This window comes from Emys orbicularis, chromosome 16 (genome assembly GCF_028017835.1).
Source record: "Emys orbicularis isolate rEmyOrb1 chromosome 16, rEmyOrb1.hap1, whole genome shotgun sequence".
In the NCBI taxonomy this organism is placed as follows: domain Eukaryota; kingdom Metazoa; phylum Chordata; order Testudines; family Emydidae; genus Emys; species Emys orbicularis.
This window is the reverse complement of record NC_088698.1, coordinates 25627223-25653810: the sequence shown is the minus strand read 5'-3', so window position 1 is coordinate 25653810 and position 26588 is coordinate 25627223. Positions and strand designations below refer to the sequence as shown.

The following is a 26588-nucleotide window of genomic DNA, read 5'->3' as shown; positions in this document are numbered from 1 at the left end:
ATGTTTTGTTTTTGAGTGCATGTAAAAAAAAAAAATCTACATTTGTAAGTTGCACTTTCACAATAAAGAGATTGCATTACAGTACTTGTAGAAGGTGAATTGAAAATACTATTTTTTGTTTTTTACAGTGCAAATATTTGTAATCAAAAATATAAAGTGAACACTGTACACTTTGTAGTCTGTAATTGAAATCACTGTATTTGAAATTGTAGAAAAACATCCAAAATATTTAATAAATTTAAATTCATATTCTATTATTTAACAGTGCGATTAAAACTCATTTTTTTTAAATCATTTGACAGCCCTAGTTTTTAGACATTACATCTTAGTCATCACATCTTTCTTCAACTGACAATCAAAGATGTGGAGGATACTGTAGGTTGAAAGCAACTTCAGTGAGTTCACTCATCTGAACCATTATGCAAAGTGTCCCTTTCCCAAAACTATTATCGCCGAACATCCGTAGTTTGCACTAAGTATCCCTTTCTTTGGGTTTCATTGTCCAGTTTCAGTAGTCAGTTTTACTTAGTTTACCTTGCAGAATTTTGATGCGACTGAATACCAGTGTTATGCCATTGTCTTTACTATATCATATTACACTTGAATAGTTTCACCTCAGAAAGGGTCTTTATTCTGTTTTTAAAATTTCCTCCAATTTATTTGAATAGGGAGCATCTACTCCGTTTTATTAAAGATGTTGATTTAAAATCACAAGGAAAAGAGGTGGTGATCTTCCATCTTAATGGAGTGGTGGTGGTGGTTTTTGTTTTTTTGTTTGTTTTTACAAGGTGTCAGATCACATCCCTAGAACTTTACAGTATACTTCATTCTTACACATACCCCACACTTTGCTTTTTATAAGTAGTAATGGAGCCGGCAAGCAGCCTTACCTGCTTCCTGCAGAGATTAACTGCATCAGGCCAGGGCTATGGCTGGAACATCTCCAGCAGTCTACAGCACTGTTTCCTAGTCTGTTCCTGGACTTGAGGCTCCTGCATGAAGGTTAAACATTGGCCTATCTACTGAGTTCTTTTGCACTTTTAACATAAGGTTGATTAAAGTGACTGTACATACAGTTTTAATACAAATTGTTAATGAAAATAAGCTTTATTACATCAAGTAATAAATACATACAAAGATGCAAATAACAGTTTTAGTAATTTATCCAGAATTTTGTTTTTTTGGCAAACTTACAATTGAAATCTTCAGCCTCAGGGTGAAAATTAGTTTTCTGGGACCTTGTTATTGTTTGTTAGGTGCTCTATCTTCTGTATTTATAACTCATGCACTTTAAATGGACTCCAAAGCACTAACAATCATGCAAATGCTTATGCAAAAAAAGGGTTATTTCTAAGCAGGGTCTATGCTGTATGGCAAACTGTGAGTATAGCCGACTACTAGGTAAAACATGCTACCAGTGCAGTTATTTAAAAAAAAAAAAAAAAATCCTTAGAGCTTATGTCAAAGGTTGAAAGATTGACCATGTGGGGTTAAGTGAATATAGTCAAAGAAATAAAAAGAATGAGACTGTGGCTGGATAAGAAAGGAACTTAAGTATAGTCTGTGGGAGAGAAAGCATTCCTCTGCATGCAGTTTTAGTCTTAACCTTTTAGAAAGAATTTGGGGCGTTTAACTTCTAAAAAAAAATGCAAACCCTCAGTAAATTGAAAAATCTTCTCATTCTTAACTGTACATTTTCATAAGGGCAAAAAAAGGTAAAACATTCAAAATAAAAAGATTCATCTGCATGTTTCAAAAGGAATAAGTATTACATTTTTCTTCATAAAGAGATGGAAAATCTTGTAACTTAATTAGTAGGCTAGGATCTTGCATTCCGTTCAGTCTCAGCCAAGCATTCCCGAACTAATCCTCTAGCATGAATGATGCCTGCAAAAGAACGGTAGATTTTTTGAAAGCATCAGATTAGGTGACAGTTGAAATTCAAAAAAGTGGTTTAATGTTTCTGTCCTAAAATAGCTTGCAAGGGTGCTGCAATGTACCATAACTAAGGCAGCAGCAGCAGCATCCCCCAGGGTCCCAACTGCAGTTAAAGCAAGTGAGTTTGGTTCTCCTAACTGGCATCTTTTCGCAGATCAATGCCAGAAGGGACCATTGTGTTAAACTTCAGTTAAAAATCTGTCCTGACCAAAACCCTGAATCCAGGCACCTGTGAACTTAAGTTCCACATTCAGCGATGGATCTAAACTTTGCAGCTCAGGCCTATTTTAAACTGCAAATCTTAATTTAAAAAAAAAAAAAAAAAGATCTTGCATAATTGTAATTTGAAAATCTGCTAAAAATAACCTAATCAAAAAGCCTGAGCTGTCCATTGAGTAACTTTCTCTTTGAGAGGGTGTCTCTCAACTCAGAGCCATAACTGTCACCTTGAAAGTCAAAGTCTAAGCTCCGCCAGTGTTAACAACACAGAGTGCTAGCGTAGATAGGACATCATTTTAAGCACCATGTTGTCTAACCTTGCTCAGGTCTAGTTGACATGAACTAGAATTTTCAAAAGCAGCTTAAGTCCCAGCCTTGGTTCTTAAAACACTAGTGGCAGATCTAGAGTAGTGCTACCAAAGTTCACAGCAGTGGAGTCTGAGCTTGTGTTTGGTCCAAGGGAGATTTTGGCATAACTTGCCCAGTGCAGACAGGGCTACACTCTGGCACCAAGGTTTCAGGGCAAGAGAGAATAGTTTGGTTTCTGCTCAGAGCTCACCACTACTGCTCCTTAACTGGGTGGAGGAGCTGCTATTGAGCAGCAGGAGATGCTTAGCCTCATCAAACAAAGTACATTGCCTCTGAAGAGCTGCCAGCCCGGAAGCTTCAAGGTCACAGAGCAACAGCCAGTGATTGCACCCAAAGAAATAATTGCTCATTAAATAGTTACACTAGAAAATTTAGGGATACAAGGATTTTCAAAGGGTTAAATATATATATGCACACTAGGAAATTGGTGCCTGTAGTATGCACAGATATGGACTCAAAGCAGCACATTAGACTTTATGTGGCAAGGTGCCCAGTTTATGCAGCAGAGCTACCCTGAATTAGGTATAAAACTGAGACAGTTAATTGATTTCAAAGCTTGATAGCTTGTGTGGCTTTTAAGCTGGTGGAGCACGAAACAGAAATCTCCTGCAGGAGGAATGCTCCATATAGCAGATACCTTCCCGCTCCCATGTGGGACACCTGCAAGATTCCCCCAGACCTGTCCCATCATACTACTGTATGCTCCCCACACACACACTTAATTCCTCCTCGTAGGAACCTCCTCCGCTATTGAGTGGGCAAGTTTTTGAGTCAGAAGATGTCAGAAAAATTGGCTGATATCCCTGATGCCTATATAAATACATACTCACTGTAATGTAGGAAAGCACAACTTTAATCTAGCAACTGTTCAGCAAGCAGTTGTTCATGCTGACAGTCTGAACTTTTCCAGGTCTCTGCTACGTCCTTCTCATTAGCCTATTGCCATTCTTGATCTATTTTGACACTGACTCAGCCAGTGCAATAAAGAGACTCCTGCAACATTGATTTTAGTCAGCCCAGATTCCACTTTACCACTCTTATCAGCAGACTTTATCACATCCCTTCCAAGAACAGCTACTATTCGTTTTATTGCACATGGTGGCAGAAATATTACTCTCCCCTTAATAGTTGGGCCTTAAGTACAGCTGGCTTAATGCCACCTTTGCACCACCCAGCTGCTGGGCTAATCAGCGACCATTTTAGCCTCTGGCACAGGATAGAGCAGCTTGGGGAACTCCCTTGCACCCAACTGCCCATGGCCCTTATGGGTCACTCCAGCAGCACTTCAGGAATGTCCTTGACATGCCTCCTGCACGGGATGGTGTGGAGCTGGCTACACCAGCTGTAGGGCATGCAGTGATTTCCCCAACCAAGAGGAAAGGATACTTACCATCCTCTTTTGCTGGCCAAAAGGAACTGTGGACCACAGATGAACTAGGCCCTTAGACTCTAGTAGCCTCAGGCTCCCTTAGATCTACTTACATCTGCTTATTGATGTCTAAACAGGTGGAATTTGCAAACAGAGGAGCCAGGAGGAGTGATACATGTGATAGAGGAAGATGCTGGATAGTTCAATGTTAGCCTCCCAATTGTTCCCCCCCCCCCCACATGCCTCTCTACTGGCCCCTCAATATGCAAGTTACCACAACGTAGAATCTCTTCAAGCAAAGTTTGAGGGCCGGCTGGAAAAGTGATGTATAAGTGACACTTTGGTACATGGTTTGGAGTCTAGTTTAGGGGATTCTAAGTAAGTCTTTTGGGAGCCTACATTGATAAGTACACAGTGAGGGGGCTGGAAGAAGGTGCAAGTTACGCCCCTCTGTGCACATGAAATACATTCAGTCATTGGTTTGTCACGTAGGAAGTGAATGGGCGATTGCTAAGCTATGTTAAACAAGCAACTCATAGCTAAACACACTAAGTCAAGCCAGCTGTAAGAGTTCCCCCATCTCTGAAGTAAGGGATGTGGGGAAATGGTTTGTAAATATTGGAACAAAAAAATTGTCTATTCTATAAAAACAATTACCTCGTTTTAGCCTCTCCATGGCACTTTTACTTCCAGCATATGTAGGTCTAATTTCTTTTCCTAATTCTTCTATGATAGCTAGAAGTTCTGCATATTTGCTTTGTGGTACTTGACTGCTGCTGGTACCCTACAGTTTGAAAGAAATTAATCAATTATACATGGCAAAAAATAATAGCGGATTAAAACAATCATACGAATCTGTTTCATAATGTGCCCCAGTTGATCATGGTCACTTGCACTAAATGCATCAAGTTCATAGTTTTACAGGATTTTAAACCCAATGCTGCATTAGCCCCTGCTCCTGCAATCAGATACGAGGAGGTACCATGCAGTTGCAAGGATCTATCAGGGCAGATCTGACTGCAGGGCTGGGACCTTTTAACATTTCATCAGAACAGTATTGCAAATCATTAACTAGCACAACGTACAAGTTCATCCCTCTCTCTCTCTCCCCCCTCCATTCATTGGGGGGAGGGATAGCTCAGTGGTTTGAGCATTGGCCTGCTAAACCCAGGGTTGTGAGTTCAATCCTTAAAGGGGCAAAATCAGTACTTGGTCCTGCTAGTGAAGGCAGGGGGCTGGACTCAATGACCTTTCAGGGTCCCTTCCAGCTCTATGAGATAGGTATATCTCCATATATTATATTCTAATTTTAAGTGGTCAGAAGGGCAGGGACTCATGGTTAGTTTTCAAGTATGTTAAAAATAGGTGGGGAGTCAGTAAGAGAGAGATACAAGAAAGCTGTCCATACGCCCAGAGAAGGCCGCCTCCTCCCTGTTAAATGGTAGAAGCCACTCCACAAAAATTGACCAGTTAGATTCTTGTAGCAGCCAACAGGAAGGTTTGGATCATGCATTTTATAACATTGTTTTGCTGGGGTAAATCTTAATTTACAGTTAAAGATATATTTACTATTAAATATTATTTTGTATTTTAAAAGTCATACTAATAGAGTCCTGTTTGGTGCAGCCTTTACCATCAAATTATAATCTTTGATCATTTTATACCTATGCCTTTGTCTTCAAACACAACTCACATCACGGTTCACCAGTGGTCAGAAGGGCAGGGACTCATGGTTAGTTATTAAATACCCTGCCTCAGCATGGGAGGATGGATTAGACGACCTCTTGAAGTCGCTTTCAGACTTGCATATGATTCTATAACCCCCAGTGAGCACTACAGTTAGTCTAATATGAAACCAGGATGCACGTGATGAATCTGTCTGCCATTTATATTTCATTTCAAAGCAAGGGAGGGTCACATCAGTCTACATGCCACAATTCATACAACTGCTCAAACCTCGTCACCAATACAATTTTAAAAAATTGGAATTTTACCTGCATCCCTTGTGTATAGCCTAGAGACGGGGGTCCATAATCATTTATAAGCTGTCTGTATTGTGCAGAGGTTGCCATACTTGTGGAGGGAGAGTGAACACTTCCAGCTTTTGAGGAAGAAAAAATAGGAAAGCAAGATTTATTATCATTGGGGCATAATTCAGTGAGGTGTTTTTTTTAAATAAACAGTAACCTGTCAACATTTTTTTCCAGATCACTAACTCAAGAGTCACACTGTTCGCTGCAAACAGTACAGACAGTTAAAGTAACCATCCTGTAGTGTACACTGTACGTGTGAAAGTAGTGCAGGCCATAACATTACAGATATATCTAGACTTGGAAGGATTAGATTTTTAATCGGTAAATGTCAGTAAATGATCATTTCACCAAAGCCACACAAACCCATGACAAAAATTCTTCCATTGATGATAATCACAATTTACAGAGAGGCAAAGTAAGAAAAAAAGCTGCTTGAGAACTTCAGAGTCTGATTTAAGGATATTTTGGTATATTTTGACATGTGATGTTGGCAATTTGTGTTTTAACAGTTATAAAGTTTAAACTTTCTGAACCTTAGCGTCTACTGTCTGACCCCACACCCCATCAGTTTGCACAACTGTGAATATTTAAATCATTAATAGAAAAAAATGCTCAAAAATAAACACTGAAAAAGTAAAAATTAAGTTCTGCCAAGCCTGGTTATATCATTTGTACTGTTAAAAATTCAACACTATATAAAATTAAATGTTCTGTAAACTTACTGTAAATATGGCTGTAATTTTACAACTCAAACTGTCACCACATTTGCAATGCAAATCACCCTAAAAGCTATTTTGAGCCTACACCACAACTATTCATTGTGTGACATCAGCAGTGAATATTGTTCATCACGTTCATCTCTTGTGTGATGTCAAACATTTTTAACCAGTAGGATTGGGCTATGCAAATAAACCAAGGAAAGAGATCACTAATATAACACCACTTTTTTTGTTACTAAGTCTGATATTTCACGAGATCATCAGACTTCAGAGTGACGTTAAACTGCACTGACAGAACATTTTTATTATGAACATATATTTACTTTTGGCACTATCAAGCTTTATGGTCCCTTTAGGTAAATACTGACAGACATTACTTCTAGGGTCAATAAATCTTGCATGGATCGTAAAGTAACAGAGGTAATTATCTACTTAATGTTCCATCTTGATTATTTTTAAAATAGTAGGTTCCTCAAAAGATAGCTGCTATACTTGATGCAATCTTTCAGAAAGTGCCTTTTCCTGAAGGAGTTCAAGGTGAGTTACTCATATTGCACAGGAACATTCCTCCTACGCTTCCTCCAAATAAACCCAAAACCTTTTGTGTCCTTTATTATTCCATAAGTTAATGTGGCTTTTTAAATGAACCAAGAGTTACAGGACCTCATTTAACGGTTTTTGCCAGTGTTATCAGTCAAAGATCTGCCCCGGTAGAGGAGAATCTGAACAGATTCCTTAATCAGTTTCTAACATTCAAAATGTGTGTGGGGGGGAGAAACATCAGATCACTTCCCCCTTTTCCTCGAGGGCCACAATCAACAGTTAAAGGAGACGCACACGATAGACAGATCCAGTGTTGTGCATTGCTGATTTAAGGGCTCAACCTCTGTCCACGTGAGTCTGCTAATGGCACCTATTGATCTCATTTCATCTGCCCACTGAAACAGCCTCCTCAGTCATCGTCTATCATCCTTTTCAGGAAAATGCACCATTTTAAAAATAAAAAGGCATGTAAGGGTCCTGATCCTGCTGCTTGTTTTCATAACCTTATTGGGAGTTCTGCCCAAGTAGGGGTTGCAGAATCTGACCTAAGGGGGATTTATATCGTCATGTTTAGCTGTTCTTTCTCTCCTCTTTAAACGTTCCTGCTCCCACGGTAGCTTCCCTCTGTCCAGGCTTTCTCTCCAGCCTCTCAGACACACCAGCTCCCTTCTCTACAAACTCCTTCCCTGAAAATTCCAAGGCTTCTCCCACTCCCCTTCCCATGTCCGTGGCCCTATTTGGAATTTAAATTAAATACAAATGAAAAGGATTTGACGTTGTGAGAGTCATTTTGTTCTGTTTAGTGTTTTACTCCTGACTTATTTTTGCAAGGACACCACCAAAGGAAGCAGAGATCACACGATAAGAAGTGCTACTGAGTGCATGATGGAACCATGAGTCTAATCTTCCTCATTTTGAAAGTATCATTGTGCTTCTATAGCAATCACAGGGAACCATGATGGCCTGGTCTTCACTACAAAAAGAAAGGGTGTTCTTAACTTGAGTTAGCTAGTGCAAGATAAAATCCTAGTGAAGACAAGGTGGGCTGTAGCTTTTTCATGAGTCAGCTGCTTGAGTTGAAGACTCATCTCCCCTTAACCTTTAGCTCAATTTGCTAATTTGTTTGAAAAATTACAGACTGCCTTATCTTGAAAGGGTTGCTAACATGAGGTACAAACACACCTTTTTCCTAATGATAGTACACCTTAACGTTCTCAATTCTTACACTCTGTAATGTGGGTTGTTGTCTCAGGACACACTTACACTTGCAATATTTTTATATCCACATTTTACCCAACATTTCAAAAAATCTATAATAATGATGTCAAAGAGACATCCATGATGCTACTTTGCAGGTAGTAGCACCTTTCCTCCAAGGGTCTCATAATGCTTTACAACCATTAATTAGCCCAGCACGCTCTAAGGAAGGGGAGTTTGGTTATGCCCATTTTACAGAAAAGAAAACTGGGCATAGGTAGGTTAAGTGTCTTTCCCTACATTCACAAAGCATGGGCCCAATCCTGTGACTGCTTGCCACCAGGTGATTCTGAAAAGTCTAATTGAAGTCTGTGGAACTGCTTGCAGTAATAAGTACACCACCTGGGCGGAAAGGCATTTACAGGGTCAAGCCCTGAATCCGTTTACAAGGACAAGACATTCAGGAGTCCAGACCCCAGTCACCTGTCCTAGCAACTAGCCACCACATCTTTCCTATTGGTTATGAAGTAGTAAAAAAAAAAAAAGTAGAAAACAACTAAAATTATTTGTTTCAGCTGGCTTCTTTTAACAACAATACAGAACAGACATTTCATTGATCTCCTGCTTAGACCATGTTAATTTGAACTATGTCACGTTCCCAGTCTGGATAGAAGTCAAGATTACAACATAAGGAGCCTACAGATAAGAACAAAAACCATCAGGTGCCTGATGCATGGAGACAAAGCAGTGACACCACAGCAAGGTGTTGCATGAGAAAGTTTCACAGATCTGGACGCTGACAACAATATGGCATTGCAGTATAGAGTAGCTGCAGATTCTGACAGTGGCTGAATTAGCATTAAAGGGAAAAGTGTACAACCACTAAGGAGAATGTACTAAAAGCCTGATCCTGTGAGAGAGCAATGGGGAAAGGATTGGAACTGGGATTTTGTGACACCAAGGGCATCACTTCTCATTAATAATCAGATCAATGGAATTTTGGCACTGGAGAAGCCAGGGACACTGTATTGTCTACTTTACCCACAGCATATGCAAAGCTGTGATGCAGACACTAGAGGCCATTACAGAGCAAAGAATGTCCTGCCGAATGACAAGTAGCGGTAACCATGGTGAGTTTACCTGTTTCTTTGCAGTCTGCATCAAAAATGTAATAAGACATAATGCCATGCGCCAACCACTTTATCAGTAGCAGCAGGCACAGAGAACAAAGAAGGGGATTTAGCTTGGCTGTGATACCAGTTCTTCATGCACTGCAAGCGCCCATGTCAGACACCTGCCAGTCATTCCCAGAGGGAGTGGGGGAGTGTGTGGGACTCAGCACAATAAAAAGAAAATCAAATTTTTGTATTTATTTAAAATGCGGTTGTGATCCTGATAACGAGCTTGAGTGCAGGGTATTTCCTGACAATTAATGTCTGGTGGGGGGTAATGGACCTTGGCCTTTTCTCAGCCTCTCAACTCTCCCATTAGTCCCCTGGAAGGGCCCTGGATCTTAGATGTTTTTACTTTGTGTGCATCAAAGCATTTAATAGATTTAAAATTATATTTGCTGGCCCCTGTCATTATAATGAGCAGCAAAACCAGGCCAGCGAGCCTCAAATGGCATCCTAAGTCATAGGAGACCACGTCAAGAGGTCAAAATGACTGTACTGCCTAGAAGAGGGTAAAAGATCCAGCATGGCGTTTGGATGTCGTCTTTCTCTGGCATCAGCCCTGGACTGATCCCAAGTGCCGATGAGATCTGCAGCGCACAATATGGCTTCTGTCCAGGCTACCCGAGCAGCTTTCTCCCTCTGCCAGCACCAGGGATGAGGCAAGCCGGAGTCAGACTCTAGACCTGAACATCTGGGACCTGGAGCAGTATGTTCTCATTATACACGTGGAGGTGGAGGGGAGAGTAGCAGGGGCAGGGACAACTCAAATTCACTCCCCTGGTTGATCCAACTGAGGTCAAGGCTACTGACCTTCACCGAAGGGTGTAAGGTCTGATGGCGGCAATTTTGGGATACACATGTCGCCTAACCCTAGGCTGGTAGCCAATCCATGCTGATATTGATAAAGGAGGCGTGGGTGACAAGATGATAGGCATGCTGATGTATCTAGCTTTAGACGTAAACACTGCCAACAACGCTCACGGATTTATCATGAGCCTTGCACTATTTGATGTTCTTCTTAATGCTCCGGGTGCTGGAGGAAAGTGATCATGTGAGAATCTCAGCTTGCATCGTTTTTAAAAAGAGAAATTTTTAGCAATTTTTAGAGAAGTTCAAAAAGAGAAGTTTTTAAGTTTCAGTTTCTCTTGACTGCAGGAAAAAAGCTTGAAAATGTGCCCCGAGTGCCCCCGAAGGTTCAGAAACCACATGTCAAACAAGAACTCCAAATGTATTTTTTCTAAATCTCATGATTTTAAGGGACACTCTCATGATTTTGGGGCCTGACTCATTACTTTTGAATGCTGGCAGTTAGCAATACCGCAAACAGACAAGAGAGACTAATGCTGGAGTACGGCTGTCACCAGAGCCTCTGGACGAATGGCAGATGCTAGTTGCACTCCGCAGACTCAGACATCCCCTCCTCTCAAGATTCAGCTGCACTCTTGGAATGACTTATCACATTTACTCCCAATCCTCCCCCTTCCAGCCCCCCAACTTACCTCCAGCTGCTCTCTCTCAACCTGATTCAACACCCAGTGAAATTCAAGTAAATGGAAAGGTCCCATAAACTTCAACGGGCCTGGAATCAGGCCCTATATGCACAACCTAGCTCCCACTGAAGGTAACAGGAACCTTTCCACTGACTGCAGTAGGAGCTGAACGGAGCACTATCTGCCTCCCACCCAGCTGCCCTGCCTTTAACTCCTCTTCCTTCCTGCAGAGCTGCTCCTCCAATTCTCTCCGGTTTCACTCGTCTGGTTGATGAGAATTTGTATTTTTAAATCTACTGCTGTTGCCAGCAAGTGAAGTGGATGGGAAGTCAGGTTGTGCTTGGAGAGCTCACAAAACCCTGTGCATGCTGCAAGGTAAACTGTGTTTCTGTAGCCAGGTCAACGCACTCTCATCTGATCTGCTTACAACACACACAGGCCTTGGCTACCCTTAGGGATTAACAGCGCTGTGAAGCGCAAGTGTAGTCGCGCCGCCAGCGCTGCGAGAGCTCTCTCGCAGCGCTGCAAGTACTCCACCTCTCCGAGGGGAATAGCTTGCAGCGCTGCGAGGGAGCGTGCAGTGCTGCAGGCGCTGATTACACTGGCGCTTTACAGCGCTGCACTCGCTGCGCTCGGGGGGGTGCGTTTTCACACCCCTGAGCGCAGCAAGTTGCAGCGCTGTACAGCGCCAATGTAGCCAAGGCCACAGACAGTTACAGATACATGGTGGCAGCTTTTGTCACCACACAACCATGTGGCATGTTTACTGCATCCAAGCCTACTGTGCTGCTTAACTGCGGCCTCATCTACACTCAAAAGTTGTACTGCTTTAATTACACAGAAGTAGTTAAAGTGGTATAACACCCCCACCTCCACTTGCATACAGTTACAGATGCTTAGGCCTGGTCTACACTATGAGTTTAATTCGAATTTAGCAGCGTTAAATCGAATTAACCCTGCACCCGTCCACACAACGAAGCCATTTCTTTCGAAATAAAGGGCTCTTAAAATCTATTTCTGTACTCCTCCCCGACGAGCGGAGTAGCGCCGAAATCGATATTGCCATTTCGAATTAGGGTTAGTGTGGCCGCAATTTGATGGTATTGACCTCCGGGAGCTATCCCACAGTGCACCATTGTGACCGCTCTGGACAGCAATCTGAACTCGGATGCACTGGCCAGGTAGACAGGAAAAGCCCCGCGAACATTTGAATTTTATTTCCTGTTTGCCCAGCACAGGAGAGCACAGGTGACCACAGAGAGCTCATAAGCACAGGTAACCATGCAGGCCGATAATCGAAAAAGAGCACCAGCATGGACCGTACAGGAGGTACTGGATCTGATCGCTATATGGGGAGAGGATTCAGTGCTAGCAGAACTTCGTTCGAAAAGACGAAATGCCAAAACTTTTGAAAAAATCTCCAAGGGCATGATGGAGAGAGGCCACAATAGGGACTCAGATCAGTGCCGCGTGAAAGTCAAGGAGCTCAGACAAGCCTATCAAAAAACAAAGGAGGCAAACGGTCGCTCCAGGTCAGAGCCGCGGACATGCTGCTTCTACGCCGAGCTGCATGCAATTCTAGGGGGGGCCGCCACCACTGCCCCACCTCTGACCGTGGATTCCGAGGCGGGGGTAATCTCAACAGCCACACCTGAGGATTCTGCGGACAGGGAAGAGGTGGAGGAGGAGGACGACGACGAGCTTGCGGAGAGCACACAGCACTCCGTTCTCCCCAACAGCCAGGATCTTTTTCTCAGCCTGACTGAAGTACCCTCCCAAGCCAGTATCCAAGACCATGACCCCATGGAAGGGACCTCAGGTGAGTTTACCTTTTAAAATATAAAACTTGTTTTAAAAGCAAGCGTTTTTTAATGATTACTTTGCCCTGAGGACTTGGGATGCATTCGCGGCCAGTACAGCTACTGGAAAAGTCTGTTAACGTGTCTGGGGATGGAGCGGAAATCCTCCAAGGACATCTCCATGAAGCTCTCCTGGAGGTACTCCAAAAGCCTTTCCACAAGGTTTCTGGGCAGTGCAGCCTTATTCCGTCCTCCATGGTAGGACACTTGACCACGCCATGCTAGTAGCAAGTAATCTGGTATCATTGCATGACAAAGCCTGGCAGCATATGGTCCCGGTGTTTGCTGGCATTCAAGCAACATCCGTTCTTTATCTTGCTGTGTAATCCTCAGGAGAGTGATATCGCTCATGGTAACCTGGTTGAAATACGGGAATTTAATTAAGGGGACAGAGGTGGCCGTTCCTACTGGGCTGTTTGCCTGTGGCTGAAAAGAAATCCTTCCCTGCAGTTAGCCAAGCGCAGGGGGCGGGGGGGAATTGGCCCTGAGCTTTTCGCGTTTGGCTAGCAGGGATCTTCCCTGATACCAGCCACGCGGTGGGGGGAGGGGTAAAGCGATCATCCCAGAGAATTCATGGCGGGGGGGGGGGGGGAGGGTGTTAGTTTGGTTCCTGCAGGGATCTTCCCTGATACCAGCCACGCAGTGGGGGGAGGGATAAAGCGATCATCCAGAGAATTGGATTGGGGGGGGGGGTTAGTTTGTTTTCTGCTGCTGAAGGTTAACAGGAAAATCGCAGCACTCAACGGGCTTTGCTTGGTATGTGGGAAAGGAGGGCGCAGAAGCCGAAAGACAATGGCTTACCATGGCCGCATGCAAGCCGAATTCTGTTGCCCGGACCTGCGTCTGTGATCTCTAGCAGCAAAGCCACAGGCACTCAATATTAAGAGGCAAAATTCGACCTTGCACAGAAATCACATGTGCTATGTAATGTGAATAGTGTTGTTCACCATGAAAGAGTATAAGCATTGTTCTGTAAAATGTATCTTTTTAAAAAATTCTCTCCTTTTTTCCCTCCCTCCAGCGGCTGCAAATTTTTCAAGCCTCCCTCCTCCGTCCCGAAGGCTATCTCAGATAAGGCGTCGGAAAAAGAGGACGCGAGACGAGATGTTCGCGGAAATCATGGAATCCACCCGCAGTGAAAGAGCTCATCTGAATGAGTGGAAGGACACGGTTTCAAAGTATAGGAAAGATGCCAGTGAACGTGAGGACAGGAGGGACCAACGTGAGGACAGAAGGGACCAATGTGAGGAGAGGAGAGACGCTCGAGATGAGAGGTGGCGGCAGGAAGATCAGAGGAGGCAGGATGCAACGCTGGGTCTGCTGCGTGAGCAAACAGACATGCTCCGGCGTCTGGTGGAGCTTCAGGAACGGCAGCAGGATCACAGACTGCCGCTGCAGCCCCTGTATAACCACCCTCCCCCCTCACCATGTTCCATAGCCTCCTCACCCAGACGTGTAAGAACGCGGGGGGGGAGGCTCCGTGCACCCTCCCATTCCACCCCAGTGGATAGCCCAAGCAAAGGGCTGTCATTATTTTAACCTTTTTTTAGTGGCCTTTTCCTTCCCTCCGAACCTCCTCCCAAACCCCACCCAGGCTACCTTCACAGTTCTCTCCCTCTTTTTATAATCAATCAATTAAGAATACATGATTTTTAAACGATAGTGACTTTATTTCCTTTGAAAGCAAGCTGTGATCGAAGGGGGAGGGTGGGTTCCTTACAGAGAATGAGTCAATAAAGGGGGCGGATTTTCATGAAGGAGAAACAAACAGATATTTCACACTGTAGCCTGGCCAGTCATGAAACTGGTTTTCAAAGCTTCTCTGATGCGCCACGCTTCCTGGTGTGCTCTTCTAATCGCCCTGGTGTCTGGCTGTGCGTAATCAGCAGCCAGGCGATTTGCCTCAGCCTCCCACCCTGCCATAAAGGTCTCCCCCTTACTTTCACTGAGATTGTGGAGCACACAGCAAGCAGCAATAACAATGGGGATATTGGTTTGGCTGAGGTCTGACCGAGTCAGTAACGATCGCCAGCAACCTTTTAAACGGCCAAATGCACATTCTACCACCATTCTGCACTTGCTCAGCCTGTAGTTGAACAGCTCCTGACTCCTGTCCAGGCTGCCTGTGCATGGCTTCATGAGCCATGGCATTAAGGGGTAGGCTGGGTCCCCAAGGATAACTATTGGCATTTCAACATCCCCAACGGTTATTTTCTGGTCCGGGAAGTAAGTCCCTTACTGCAGCCATTTAAACAGAGTAGTGTTCCTGAAGACGCGAGCATCATGAACCCTTCCCGGCCAGCCCACGTTGATGTTGGTGAAACGTCCCTTGTGATCCACCAGTGCTTGCAGCACCATTGAAAAGTACCCCTTGCGGTTTATGTACTGGGTACCCTGGTGCTCCGGTGCCAAGATAGGGATATGGGTTCCATCTATCGCCCCACCACAGTTAGGGAATCCCATTGCAGCAAAGCCATCCACTATGACCTGCACATTTCCCAGAGTCACTACCTTTCGTAGCAGCAGCTCAGTGATTGCTTTGGCTACTTGCATCACAGCAGCCCCCACAGTAGATTTGCCCACTCCAAATTGATCCCCGACTGACCGGTAGCTGTCTGGCGTTGCAAGCTTCCACAGGGCTATCGCCACTCGCTTCTCAACTGTGAGGGCTGCTCTCATCTTGGTATTCTGGCGCTTCAGGGCAGGGGACAGCAAGTCACAAAGTTCCATGAAAGTGCCCTTACGCATGCGAAAGTTTCGCAGCCACTGGGAATCGTCCCACACCTGCAACACTATGCAGTCCCACCAGTCTGTGCTTGTTTCCCGGGCCTAGAATCGGCGTTCCACGGATAGAACCTGCCCCATTAACAACATGATCTCCAAAGCACCGCGGCCCGTGGTTTGAGAGAATTCTGTGTCCATGTCCATGTCCTCATCACTCTTGTCGCTGCGCTGCCGTCACCGCCTCCTCCTCGCCTCGTTTTTCTGGTCCTGGTTCAGCATAAACTGCACGAGAATGCGCGAGATGTTTGCAATGTTCATGACTGCTGTCTTGAGCTGAGCGGGCTCCATGCTTGCCGTGGTATGGAGTCTGCAGTGTTCACCCAGGAAAAAAGGCGCGAAACGGTTGTCTGCCGTTGCTTTCATGGAGGGAGGGGGGAGGATGTACCCAGAACCACCTGCGACAATGTTTTTTGCCCCATCAGGCACTGGGATCTCTACCCAGAATTCCAATGGGCGGGGGAGACTGCGGGAACTATGGGATAGCTATGGGATAACTACCCACAGTGCAACGCTCCGGAAATCTACGCTAGCCCCGGTACATAGACGCACACCGCCGAATTAATGTGCTTAGTGTGGCCGCATACATTCGACTTTATACAATCTGTTTCCAAAATTCGAATTCTGTAAATTCGGATTAATGTAGTGTAGACATACCCTTATAGCAGTGTAGTTATTCCTGTATGGGAAGGGGGGAAAACTATACAAATATAAGGAACACTTACTCCAGTATAATTGTGTCCACCCATAGGGGTCCTACAAGTATAACTATTTAGTTAGGGGGTTGATTTTATTATTTTAACTAAAGTATTTATACTGGTACAAAATCTGTGAACATTTTGGGGCTTGCTGGAGAAAATCCATGCAATTATCCCACAGTGCCTCTGCAGGAGGTCTGAATTTTTCACAGAGTGCTTTTATCCCAAGTGTTTGTCAAGCATTTGAGCAAAAACAGGTGTTAAAAAACACGTCTTAAACAATCTGAATAAAAACCTACTCTCCTCTCAGTTGCTAAGCTGTCATTTTCTTGTGATGTCAAATCCCCCCACTTCTCTAGTCATCCATAGAATCCTCTGGCAATCAATCAAACAAGGCAAAACCTGATATTTCTAAGTAGAGCAGAAAATAAAAGCTTTTTCTTAAGAACAAAACCCCACACACAACTCTCAGCCCTAAGAAAAAGCCAGTTCATCTGAAGTTGCATTTTTAATACAAGTGGATTAATTGTGAGTTTAACACATTTGCCCAACTAAGATTGTGTAATGAACATATAGGCCTGATTCTACTCTCAAAACCACCAATGTAAATCGGAAATAATTCTATTGAACTTATTGGTGTCACAGCCATGTAAACCTGGTTTAAGTGAGAGCAGAATTAAGCTCATTGGGTAAATTCCTCCACTGCCTTGTACTCTGGGCAAACTGCTGCCTTTTTGATTGGGTGGAATTCTATAGCCCCTGGGCACAGGTGCAAGTGACGACCCACAAAGAGAGAAATCAATGGGGCCAGGATTTCACCCCAGATGCCAGGCCCAATGTGTGGAATCTGGCCATTTTACAATCACATCAGTCTGAATCATGGTTTTAATGTTCAAACTTAGAAGGAAAGAACATGAATTCTTAGCACTCAAAACATCTTGGCTTCGTTTATACAAAATTTCACTGCAATCTCATGGAGGACAGGTGGAGAAGGGCAAACATGGTACCTATCTTTAAAAAGTGGGAACCAAGAGAACCCAGGGAATTACAGACCAGTCAACCTAACTTTGATACCTGGAAAGATACTGGAACATTATTAAACAATCAAATTGTAAGCACCTAGAGGATAATAGGGTTATAAGTAATAGCCAACACGGATTTGTCAAGAATGAATAATGCCACACCAACCTAATTTCCTTCTTTGACAGGGTTACTATCTTAGTGGATGGGGGGAAGGTGTAGATGTGATGTATCTTGGTTTTACTAAGGCTTTTGACAGCCCCACATAATGTTCTCAAAAGCAAACTAGGGAAATGTGGTCTCAATAAAATTACCATAATGTGGGTGCAAAACTGATTGATAGACCATACTCAGAGAGTAGTTATCAATGGTTCACTGTCAAACTGGGAGGGCATATCTAGTAGGGTCCAGTTCTGGGTCTGGCATTATTCTATATTTTCATTAATGACTTGGCTAATGAAGTGAAGAGTATGATTATAAAATGTGTGGATAACTTCAGGCTGGGAGGGCTTACTAGCACTTTGGAAGAGAGGATTAAAACTCAAAACCCTCTGGACAAACTGGAGAATTGGTCTGAAATCAACAAGATTAAATTTAATGAAGACAAGTGCAAAGCATGGTTAGTCTTAAGAAAAGAGGACTGAGAGGGGACCTGCTAATAGTCTTCAAATATGTTCAGGGCTATTATAAAAAGAGGATGGTGATCTATTGTTCTCCATGTCCACTGAAGGTAGGACAAGAAGTAATGGGCTTAATCTACATCAAGGGAAATTTAGGTTAGTTATTAGGAAAAACTTTCTAACTATAAGGGTAGTTAATCTTTGAAATATGCTTCCAAGGGAGGTTGTGGAATCCCCATCATTGGAAGTTTCTAAGAACAGGTTGGACAAACACCTGTCAAGGATGGTCTAGGTTTACTTGGTCCTGCCTCAGTGTGGGGAGTTGGACTAGAAATTGGTTCAAGGTCCCTTCCAGTCTGACGGTTCTATTATTTTAATCATTGAGATGCCACATGGGCATCAGTGTCTATGCAGGCAGATCCTATTGCAGCACCAGGGCAAAGCACGGGACAGGCACTGCCAACCTAGCAGTGAAACACTCTGTGTCCCATTACGAATTCCCCTAAACACTCCAGTCCCACTGAATATTTAAATAAACAAACAATAAAAAAGCCATTTCCGTAGAAAATATTGGGACTGATCCCCTTTACAAAGTCCCCTTACAGTGCTCTCACAGTGTACATGAAACATGCATTATATCTATTTATTTACACCCACTTTAAATCCCCTTTACATTGCCAGAGCCTGGAAAGGGGCTTTGGTGTCAATGGAAGGCAAATGAGAATCAGGCCATTTCCTTAAAAACAAAAACAAACAAAAAATGCCAGGTTATTCTTCTGCAACAGCCAAAGAACCTCTTTTAAGTTTTAACATTTTATACATAGACAAAGGTAATTCATTTTCGGTTTTGTAAATTCCACACCTTTTTTTGCTCAAAACAGCGAAAAATACCTGTCAGTGTCCCCCTGCCATTATCCATTCCTATTTTGGGGGGGAGGGGGGGAGGGTAGTACTCATTTGATAAAGGACCAGGTGAGTTACATCTGGAAAAAGTAAACTACTCAGCATGTTTAGCTCAGTTCTTTTCAGACTATTTTTAACATGACTTGGACTTCCAGTGAATAGTGAGCAAGCGCTGTATTACATTTTAGCAAACTGAATTACAGTCATAAAAACAATGCCACTGCGAATCTTTGAAAGAGTGAATCCAAGACAAGAGATTTTTTTTTTTTAAATAATGTAAATCTGGAAAACCAATGTTAAAGCTCTTATAATGCCCACAAATTACTCCTTGTGTCTAGCATAGTTGAGTATGTAAAAGCTTCCACAAACTGATATCTTAACAGAGTACTTCATTTTCTGCACTGCTGTGGCACAATAGACTCCCCCACTCCATAAAACCTGAATACAGACAACAGGATCACGTTGAATATAATTACATAAAGAATGTTAAGGAAGCAGTTTGTTTATGGAGCTGAGTCAGATCCTTAATATTAATAATGTAACATATTATTGGACATAAGAGACTAGCTAGCGTGCATACGTTCTACTGCCCTCTTCTGGCTGGAATCAGAACTCTCAGCTGTGTTGTGCCCCTACTATACGGATACCAGGTAATGGAGATTCTCTTTTGGCTCAAGTGGCGGGAGGTACTTGTGATTTTGGAGCCGGAGAATCTCAGTCACTGTAAAGTTTGAGTGGTGACACTGCAGGCACAGTGAGAACTACGGAAGTCCTAGGTTACAATATTTTTCTGTTTAAAGGGTTGCTGTTGAACAACGTGGATCCGGGATGCAGCCTACTATCTTAATATTATAATAATCTGCTGGAATTTGATTCTAAACATGGAAGTTTTAAAACTTCACTCTGATCTTAGCATTTTGTTAAGCTGTCAAAAAAAAGAAAAAAAAAAAGACTGATACAGTATGCACCTTGCAAATACCATTCCCAGAGCTGTGCAGATTCCAGGTGAAATTATTAAAGATGTTGGCGCGCAAACAAAATACAACCATAATGGCTCTAGCCCTGTTTAAACAAACAAAGCAAAACAAAAAAAGTGAGTGAGATAATAAAAATAAAGAGGACCTTAAAAAATGAAAGGTTTTGTGTTTGAGATTAAGAACATGTCTGCGAGTGGCTGGTTTCGAAACACAGGACCAGCACTGAACGTTACACCACAAGAGCCCAGGCTCCAGAGTGGAAAGTCCCATGGGAAGACTACAGATACCTGGAAAAACACTGCAAGTTTAATCACATGGGGCCTAAACCCCCACTGCCCTGAGCTTTGCATCATCACTCACAGCTGGGCAAAGCGAGTTCAGAGCCAGTGTAAAATTCCACTTTGGAAGCAATTTACTCTCTCTTTGAACTAGTGTAAATGACAAAGCTGCAAGGCAGTGGAGAATCAGGCCCCTGGAGTGCCCACAGTATTATATAGCTGGGGAGGGGGTTTAAACCACCTGTGGAGTAGACAGACTTTCCTTACACAGCCATCCCAAGATCTGCAGGGAATCCCCACAGATCTCCCATTAACCCTTTGCAGCCTTTCCTGCCCCTATGGCAATTCTCCTCTCTCTCAGGGCTTGCCTTCACTGCACAAGTAACTTGGTTTATAACCGGAGCATTGTCCCTAATTCGAGACCCATCCACACACACAAACCCCAGGGTGGTGGACCGTTTAGCTGGTGGTGGCTGGCCTGCCTGGCGGTATAGTCTGCAGCTCAGGTTAGCACAACTCATCAGCTGCTAATAGAACCACTCTGGGTAGCTCACGTGTTATTTTGTAGAGTGGCCACTCTCACTCGAGCTAGACTAAGTGGAGAGGAATTAACCAGAGCGTAGATAACACAAGTTAACTGTGCAGTGAAGACATAGACTTCGGCAACATGGCACCACAGCCCCTCTAGTCCCACTTGCACCAAAAACCCTGCAGCACAGAGCAGCGGCATTATTATATAGATACCCCAAGCTGGCCACATCCCCTCAAACCACTGAGCCCCAATCACTCCAGGTTCCCGCAGAGCAGCTTTTGCAGGGCTGATTTCAGGCCAAAGGGACAGATGTCCTGCTTTCAGCCCCTCCACAGGGATTCAAAGACAAGGGATGCTCTAGCCCCAGGTTCGGAAGCAAAGCCAGGATTTCCACTTCTAGCTGAGCTGGTGGCATGTAATTTAAACACAATAGAGAAGGAACCTCCTGAAACTCGGAATTAGGGTCCAGCAAGGAGGGAAGCCATTTGCAGTCACATCACTGTGAATGCAATGTGTGCCCCTGCAAGGACTGCTTTGTCTAACTCCCTTGGCCTCAGGCCATCATGCTGGCATTGCCACTAGCTAGAGGAAGGGCTGGTGAATGAGGGATAATGGCAGGAGATCGAAAGAAAGAGAGAGACCATTTTGGATACCGATTAAAATATTTTTCATTGCTAAGAGTCTGTGGGTGTTAAGGATGACATGAACCCAGCAAGCACAAGTTCGGGGATCACGGAAGCCTCACAGGGGACTGCTGAAAAGCCACTAAAAAAGGAGGACAAACTGAATGAAAGAAATGTAAAGCTTGAATCATGGCGTGGATCATTAGAGAGCATATAGACCGAACAATGACAGCAACAAAAATCACAGAAAGAACTTTCAGAGTTACTTAAACCAATATCCTCAGTAACATGTTTGCCACGGTCTTAGCCGTTGCTTTTCATCTGACGTGCCGTTAGCCTTGTGTATTCCCCTCGCTCCATGATGTAAGCCAAAAATCAAAACAAAAAGCTCAGTGTCCCTGCTCTTCTATGGAGGTATTTTAGAGAATGAGACACTGGCTGTAGTGGGAGACAAAAAAGAACAGTTCCATCGCTTGGTTCTTTCTGGTGACACTGCTTTAGTATGTCACAAGAATCTGAAGTCAGGAACATGCCTTTTCCTGGCTTATTTTTTTAAGAAGCACGCTGATCTCAGGCCATGATCCTGCAAATACTTACATGCATGCTTAATTGTACACACCTGAGTACCCATTTAAGTCAGCTACTCACCTGCTTCAAGCTATTCTCACGTGTAGGTGTTTGCAGGATCAAGGCTATATAGTTCATTTCTTTCTTCTCTATCAGCTGGTTACAATTCCTTGCAGCAAAATGAGATCTGCTATAATTGCCACTCATTGTAGCTTCTTTGGGGCACATATAATTAATCCCTTTAGCTCATCAATACCCCAGGAACAGAATCACAGACAGTGCTGCAAAACCACTGTACTATATTTCTACTCCCTTCTAAAACACCAAAACTTCTCTCTCTGCCTTTCTTTTTTTTTGTTTTTAAGTCACATTTCTTCCTGTTGATATTTGGATGTCAGACCTGTAGACACTATATGTGTGACCGAGCTGTTAAGACCAGAACAGTTAAAGACAACTTCTCCATTTTTTTGTTTTAATACCCGTCGGCGTGCAGAGATATGGGATCTCCTGAAAATATCCCTCAGTGAATGAATTGCGGCTGCTTTGTTCCAAATTTTCCGAAATACACGCGCACACCCAGCAAAGTTCACCGCAGAAATTAAATTTTTTAAAAATGACGGTTACCTTTGAAAATAAAAAAGTTCAATCTACCCGAGTCACTTTCCGGGGGGGGGGGGGGGGGAGATGGGGAATAAAAATAAACACAGACAGAAAAATAAATAAATACATAAATACATAAATAAATAAAAGGAGGCTCTCTTTAACAAAAATGAAGATCTCCAAAGCTCCTAACTGAATCTCATGCTGGCAGAGGAAGACTTATCCAGCACAGACTCCAGCACTTTGAGGGACTCTCCCCTGAGGACAAACCCTGATGGAGAGGGGGCCATTTCAGATCAGGAGGGGCTGTTTCGAAGTCTCTCTGGGGCGCAGCCCTGGAGAAAGGGGGGACCCAGAGCGCGAGCCCCCCGGCCCCGAGGAGCAGAGAGAGCGGGGCTGCCTTGCCACACACCACGCGCGGCCAGGCACTTGCAGCGTCTTGCCAGCAGCGGTCGCGGCTGAGCCGCGAACAGAATATTCCTGATCCAGATCAATCAGCAGCCCTGGGGAGGCGATCATGGAGGAAAGCGAACGGCCGGATCAAAAGAGCCACCAACTGAGCGGCGCCGCGCGGAGGCGGCCGGCACCTGGGCGCCAGGCGGGGCGCAGCGCCCCGGGGCGCCGCGGGGCCCGGGGAGGGAGAGGGGGGGAGCCGAAGTTTGCTCCTTGGGAAGCGCAGCGCTGTGGGTGATTAGTAATAATGGCGGATATGAATCAGCTCCGAGGATCTGACCCTACGTATAGAACTGGACAAAAACTACAGTCTGGGGCTTTCCCCAGGTATTCACGCTGCACCACGGCGCTCTTTTTGTGCCTCCAAAAAGGGCTGGAAAACTTGCCCTCCAGTTGCAATCGGAGACTTACCCTGGTTGATGGAAGTCCCGGGGAGGTGGGCGTTCAAGTTGGGCTTGTAAGACATTCCTAGAGACATGGCAAATGCAAGAAATAAAAATGTCCTGACATTCAGTGGAGCGTCTCTGTGTCTCCCAGACACTTTGGGTTGTTTACAGCGGTAGCAGCACCGGCAAATATGGCCGTCACTTATATTGACACCCACAATGCAATATATCATCCATACATCATTAGGAGACATGAATCCAAAAACTTTAGAGGAGAAAAGGAATTCACACGTCTCTCGCAGCCACAGTCCTCCTCACCCAGAGCACTTTAGATTTTTATTTACTGGGGGGTCATTTTTATTTTTAAAGAGCAAACAATAGAGTTCTTTCTTTTTTTTTTTTTAAATAACATGGTTTTCAAATTAACTTCCGAAACTTTTGGCAGAACTTTTGGGTTGAAATCTTATCCTGTAACTTGTTAAAAGGGGGTAGCTGGGCATGTGAGGAAATGTTGAATGGGCATTCTTAAAAGGATAAAAAGAGTTGGATTTGTTTTAGGGTGGCTGGGATGGTTTTTATGGGAGACTAGACAATAATCTGTATTTTTTTAAATTTAATATTATAATTTTTCCAATTCATTTGAGTGGTGGGCAATATCTGCTAATAAGTTATAAAACCTTTTTTTTTCTTCAATTTTCTATGCAAATTCTCCTAATAAAGTGAAGGAGGTGTTCCTTTCAATGATTTTATATACTAAATACATTTTCTGTCAGACCATCAATTCGGTCTGATCAGAGGTTGAAGGTTAATATAGACTGCAGCAACTGAGAGTTTTAATAAAAATAAAACTAGATAATAATTAACTGGTTTTCTGTTTGCAAAGAGATGGTAATACAAAATAAATGTCCACTCCGATTCAGAAGAAGGCTAAATTTTAAAAATAAATTAAAAAAAAAGTCTTAGAAACATCAATCTGTGACGCCAAAACTCATTCAGACAATGGATCAATTTAATTGCAACAGAGTTATCCTCAAATTAATGCACGGTAAACCTGTGGCATATTCAGTTAAAGTTATTCCAGATTTACATGAGTGTAATTGATCAGAATCTGGCCAACTGCCCTTTCTAGTGGGTTCTGCAACTGGAATTAAGCACCATGCTGGAAATTTCACATGACATGGCATTTCCATTGTAAGATTGTCACTCTGAGAAGGCTGTAACACTGTTATAATTTCTACTAATATTTTACAACCAGATGGGGCCCAATCCTGTTCCTTTTGAATGGAATCTTCCCATTGACTTACATGGTACAGAATTGGGCCTATATCATCTTTCAGTTCATTAGTGCTTTACAAAGGAAGGTAGGTATGATCTCCATTTTATAGGTGGAGAAACTGAGTCACAGAGGTTAAACAATTTGTGTAAGGTCACACAACAGGCACTACAACTCAAGTCTCTGAGCTCCACTCCCCTGTTCTACCCACTAAACACTACATAAGAGCACTGTCCAATAGGAATAACCATCGCTGATGCCTGATCTACTGTTAAACAAATTATCTGGATGTTCTGAAGTTTCACTTTCAACTCCAAATGCATCTCAAGTTATGGCAGTGGAGCCCAGAGTGGTGCGGACTATTGCTTAAACAACTGATGTGTGCTGTACTCCATTAGCACAGGGCCTGAAAACCTCAGGCATAGAATTACATGCTTTTTACCCCATATTTTCAAAGTGGTGCATAAAGCTTGGCTGCGCAATTCTCATCAAAGTCAACAGGAGTCACACAGCTAAACCCCCTCATTCATCACTTTGCAAATTGATGCCTGACTGTCCCTGAAACTTTGCTGCAGGATTTGGAAAGAATTGTGTTTACACTGATCCCTCGAATGCTTGTAAAACTTTACAGAACACACAATTCTTGGCCTAGCTGTTTGTGGGCCTGATTCTCCCTTGCCCTGACCCTTCTGCAGTTATTTACACGTCTATGAAGTAGGTGTAGAATGGTACCTTTCCCAGTTAGTAGTATTCTACAGCCACTCTGCATTAGTGTAAACAGCTGCATGTGGTGCAGAGCTTGGAGAATTGGAGTCTGGGTGGTTTACCTAGTTCTCACACTGGTAGCTTAAAAATATACAATGCTCCTATAAGAAATATCTTTAAAATAGATACATTCTTGACAGCTTCCTATCAGTGGAGAAAGAAAAAAAGGGATTGCTCAAAAAAGTAGAAGGGTCCCTCTGCATCTTGTACTATTGTATTCTAAAGAGAGATGTTTTTATAGGGTCTTTAGGGTCTTTGATATTTTAGTTGTTTAGTGTAAACAACTGCATGTGGTGCAGGGCTTGGAGAATTGGAGTCTGGGTGGTTTACCTAGTTCTCACACTGGTAGCTTAAAAATATACAATGCTCCTATAAGAAATATCTTTAAAATAGATACATTCTTGACAGCTTCCTATCAGTGGAGAAAGAAAAAAAGGGATTGCTCAAAAAAGTAGAAGGGTCCCTCTGCATCTTGTACTATTGTATTCTAAAGAGAGATGTTTTTATAGGGTCTTTAGGGTCTTTGCTATTTTAGATGTCTTTAAAATAGCAAGGACCCTATAAAAACCTCTCTTTAGAATACAATAGTACAAGATGCAGAGGGACCCTTCTACTTTTTTGAGCAATCCCTTTTTTTCTTTCTCCACTGATAGGAAGCTGTCAAGAATGTAGGGCCGGATTCTCCATCACTGAAACCTGTGCAAAGTGGGTGTCTATTGATACCCTGTCAGAACAATAGGATTTTACATCCACTCCTCAACTCTCTCGGATCTGTAAATGACAACACAAGGTGCAAGACCACAGAAAATCAGACCCTTACGTTTTGGGACCTGCAATACATGTCAGCTTTACTTGGCTTGACTGGCTATCTTTTGTTCTGACTTTTCACTCTGGGCAGCTCCCAGTGAAGTTGGCTTGGGTACAAAGTGACCAAAAGTTGTTTCCATCTGTCTAATGGTCTGTCGTCCATGTAAAATTAGTGGTCTCAATTCAATCATTTGTGGCTGCAACAAAGAAAACCCCATCCCAGCTATCTACCTTGTTGGCAATTTTAGCAAGGATGCCAGAGATGAATTCCCTCCGAGATACTGCTTTCAGGTGAGGGTCAGGTCATGTTGCACTGCTGGAGTCCACATTCTGTAGATAGGTTTCAGAGTAGCAACCGTGTTAGTCTGTATCCGCAAAAAGAACAGAGAAGTAC

General features: G+C 43.4%; 1 protein-coding gene across 1 annotated transcript; it reads right to left on the bottom strand.

The window, feature by feature from the left end:
* Window positions 1–1095: 1095 nt before the first annotated feature.
* On the bottom strand, window positions 1096–23603 carry CDK2AP1 (cyclin dependent kinase 2 associated protein 1). Its single transcript, XM_065417852.1, has 4 exons — window positions 23375–23603; window positions 5890–5996; window positions 4553–4679; window positions 1096–1887 (listed from the first exon to the last, which is right to left on the bottom strand). The coding sequence occupies exons 1-4, from the start codon at window positions 23601–23603 to the stop codon at window positions 1820–1822; spliced, it is 531 nt and encodes a 176-aa protein (XP_065273924.1). The 3' UTR covers window positions 1096–1819.
* Window positions 23604–26588: the final 2985 nt, after the last annotated feature.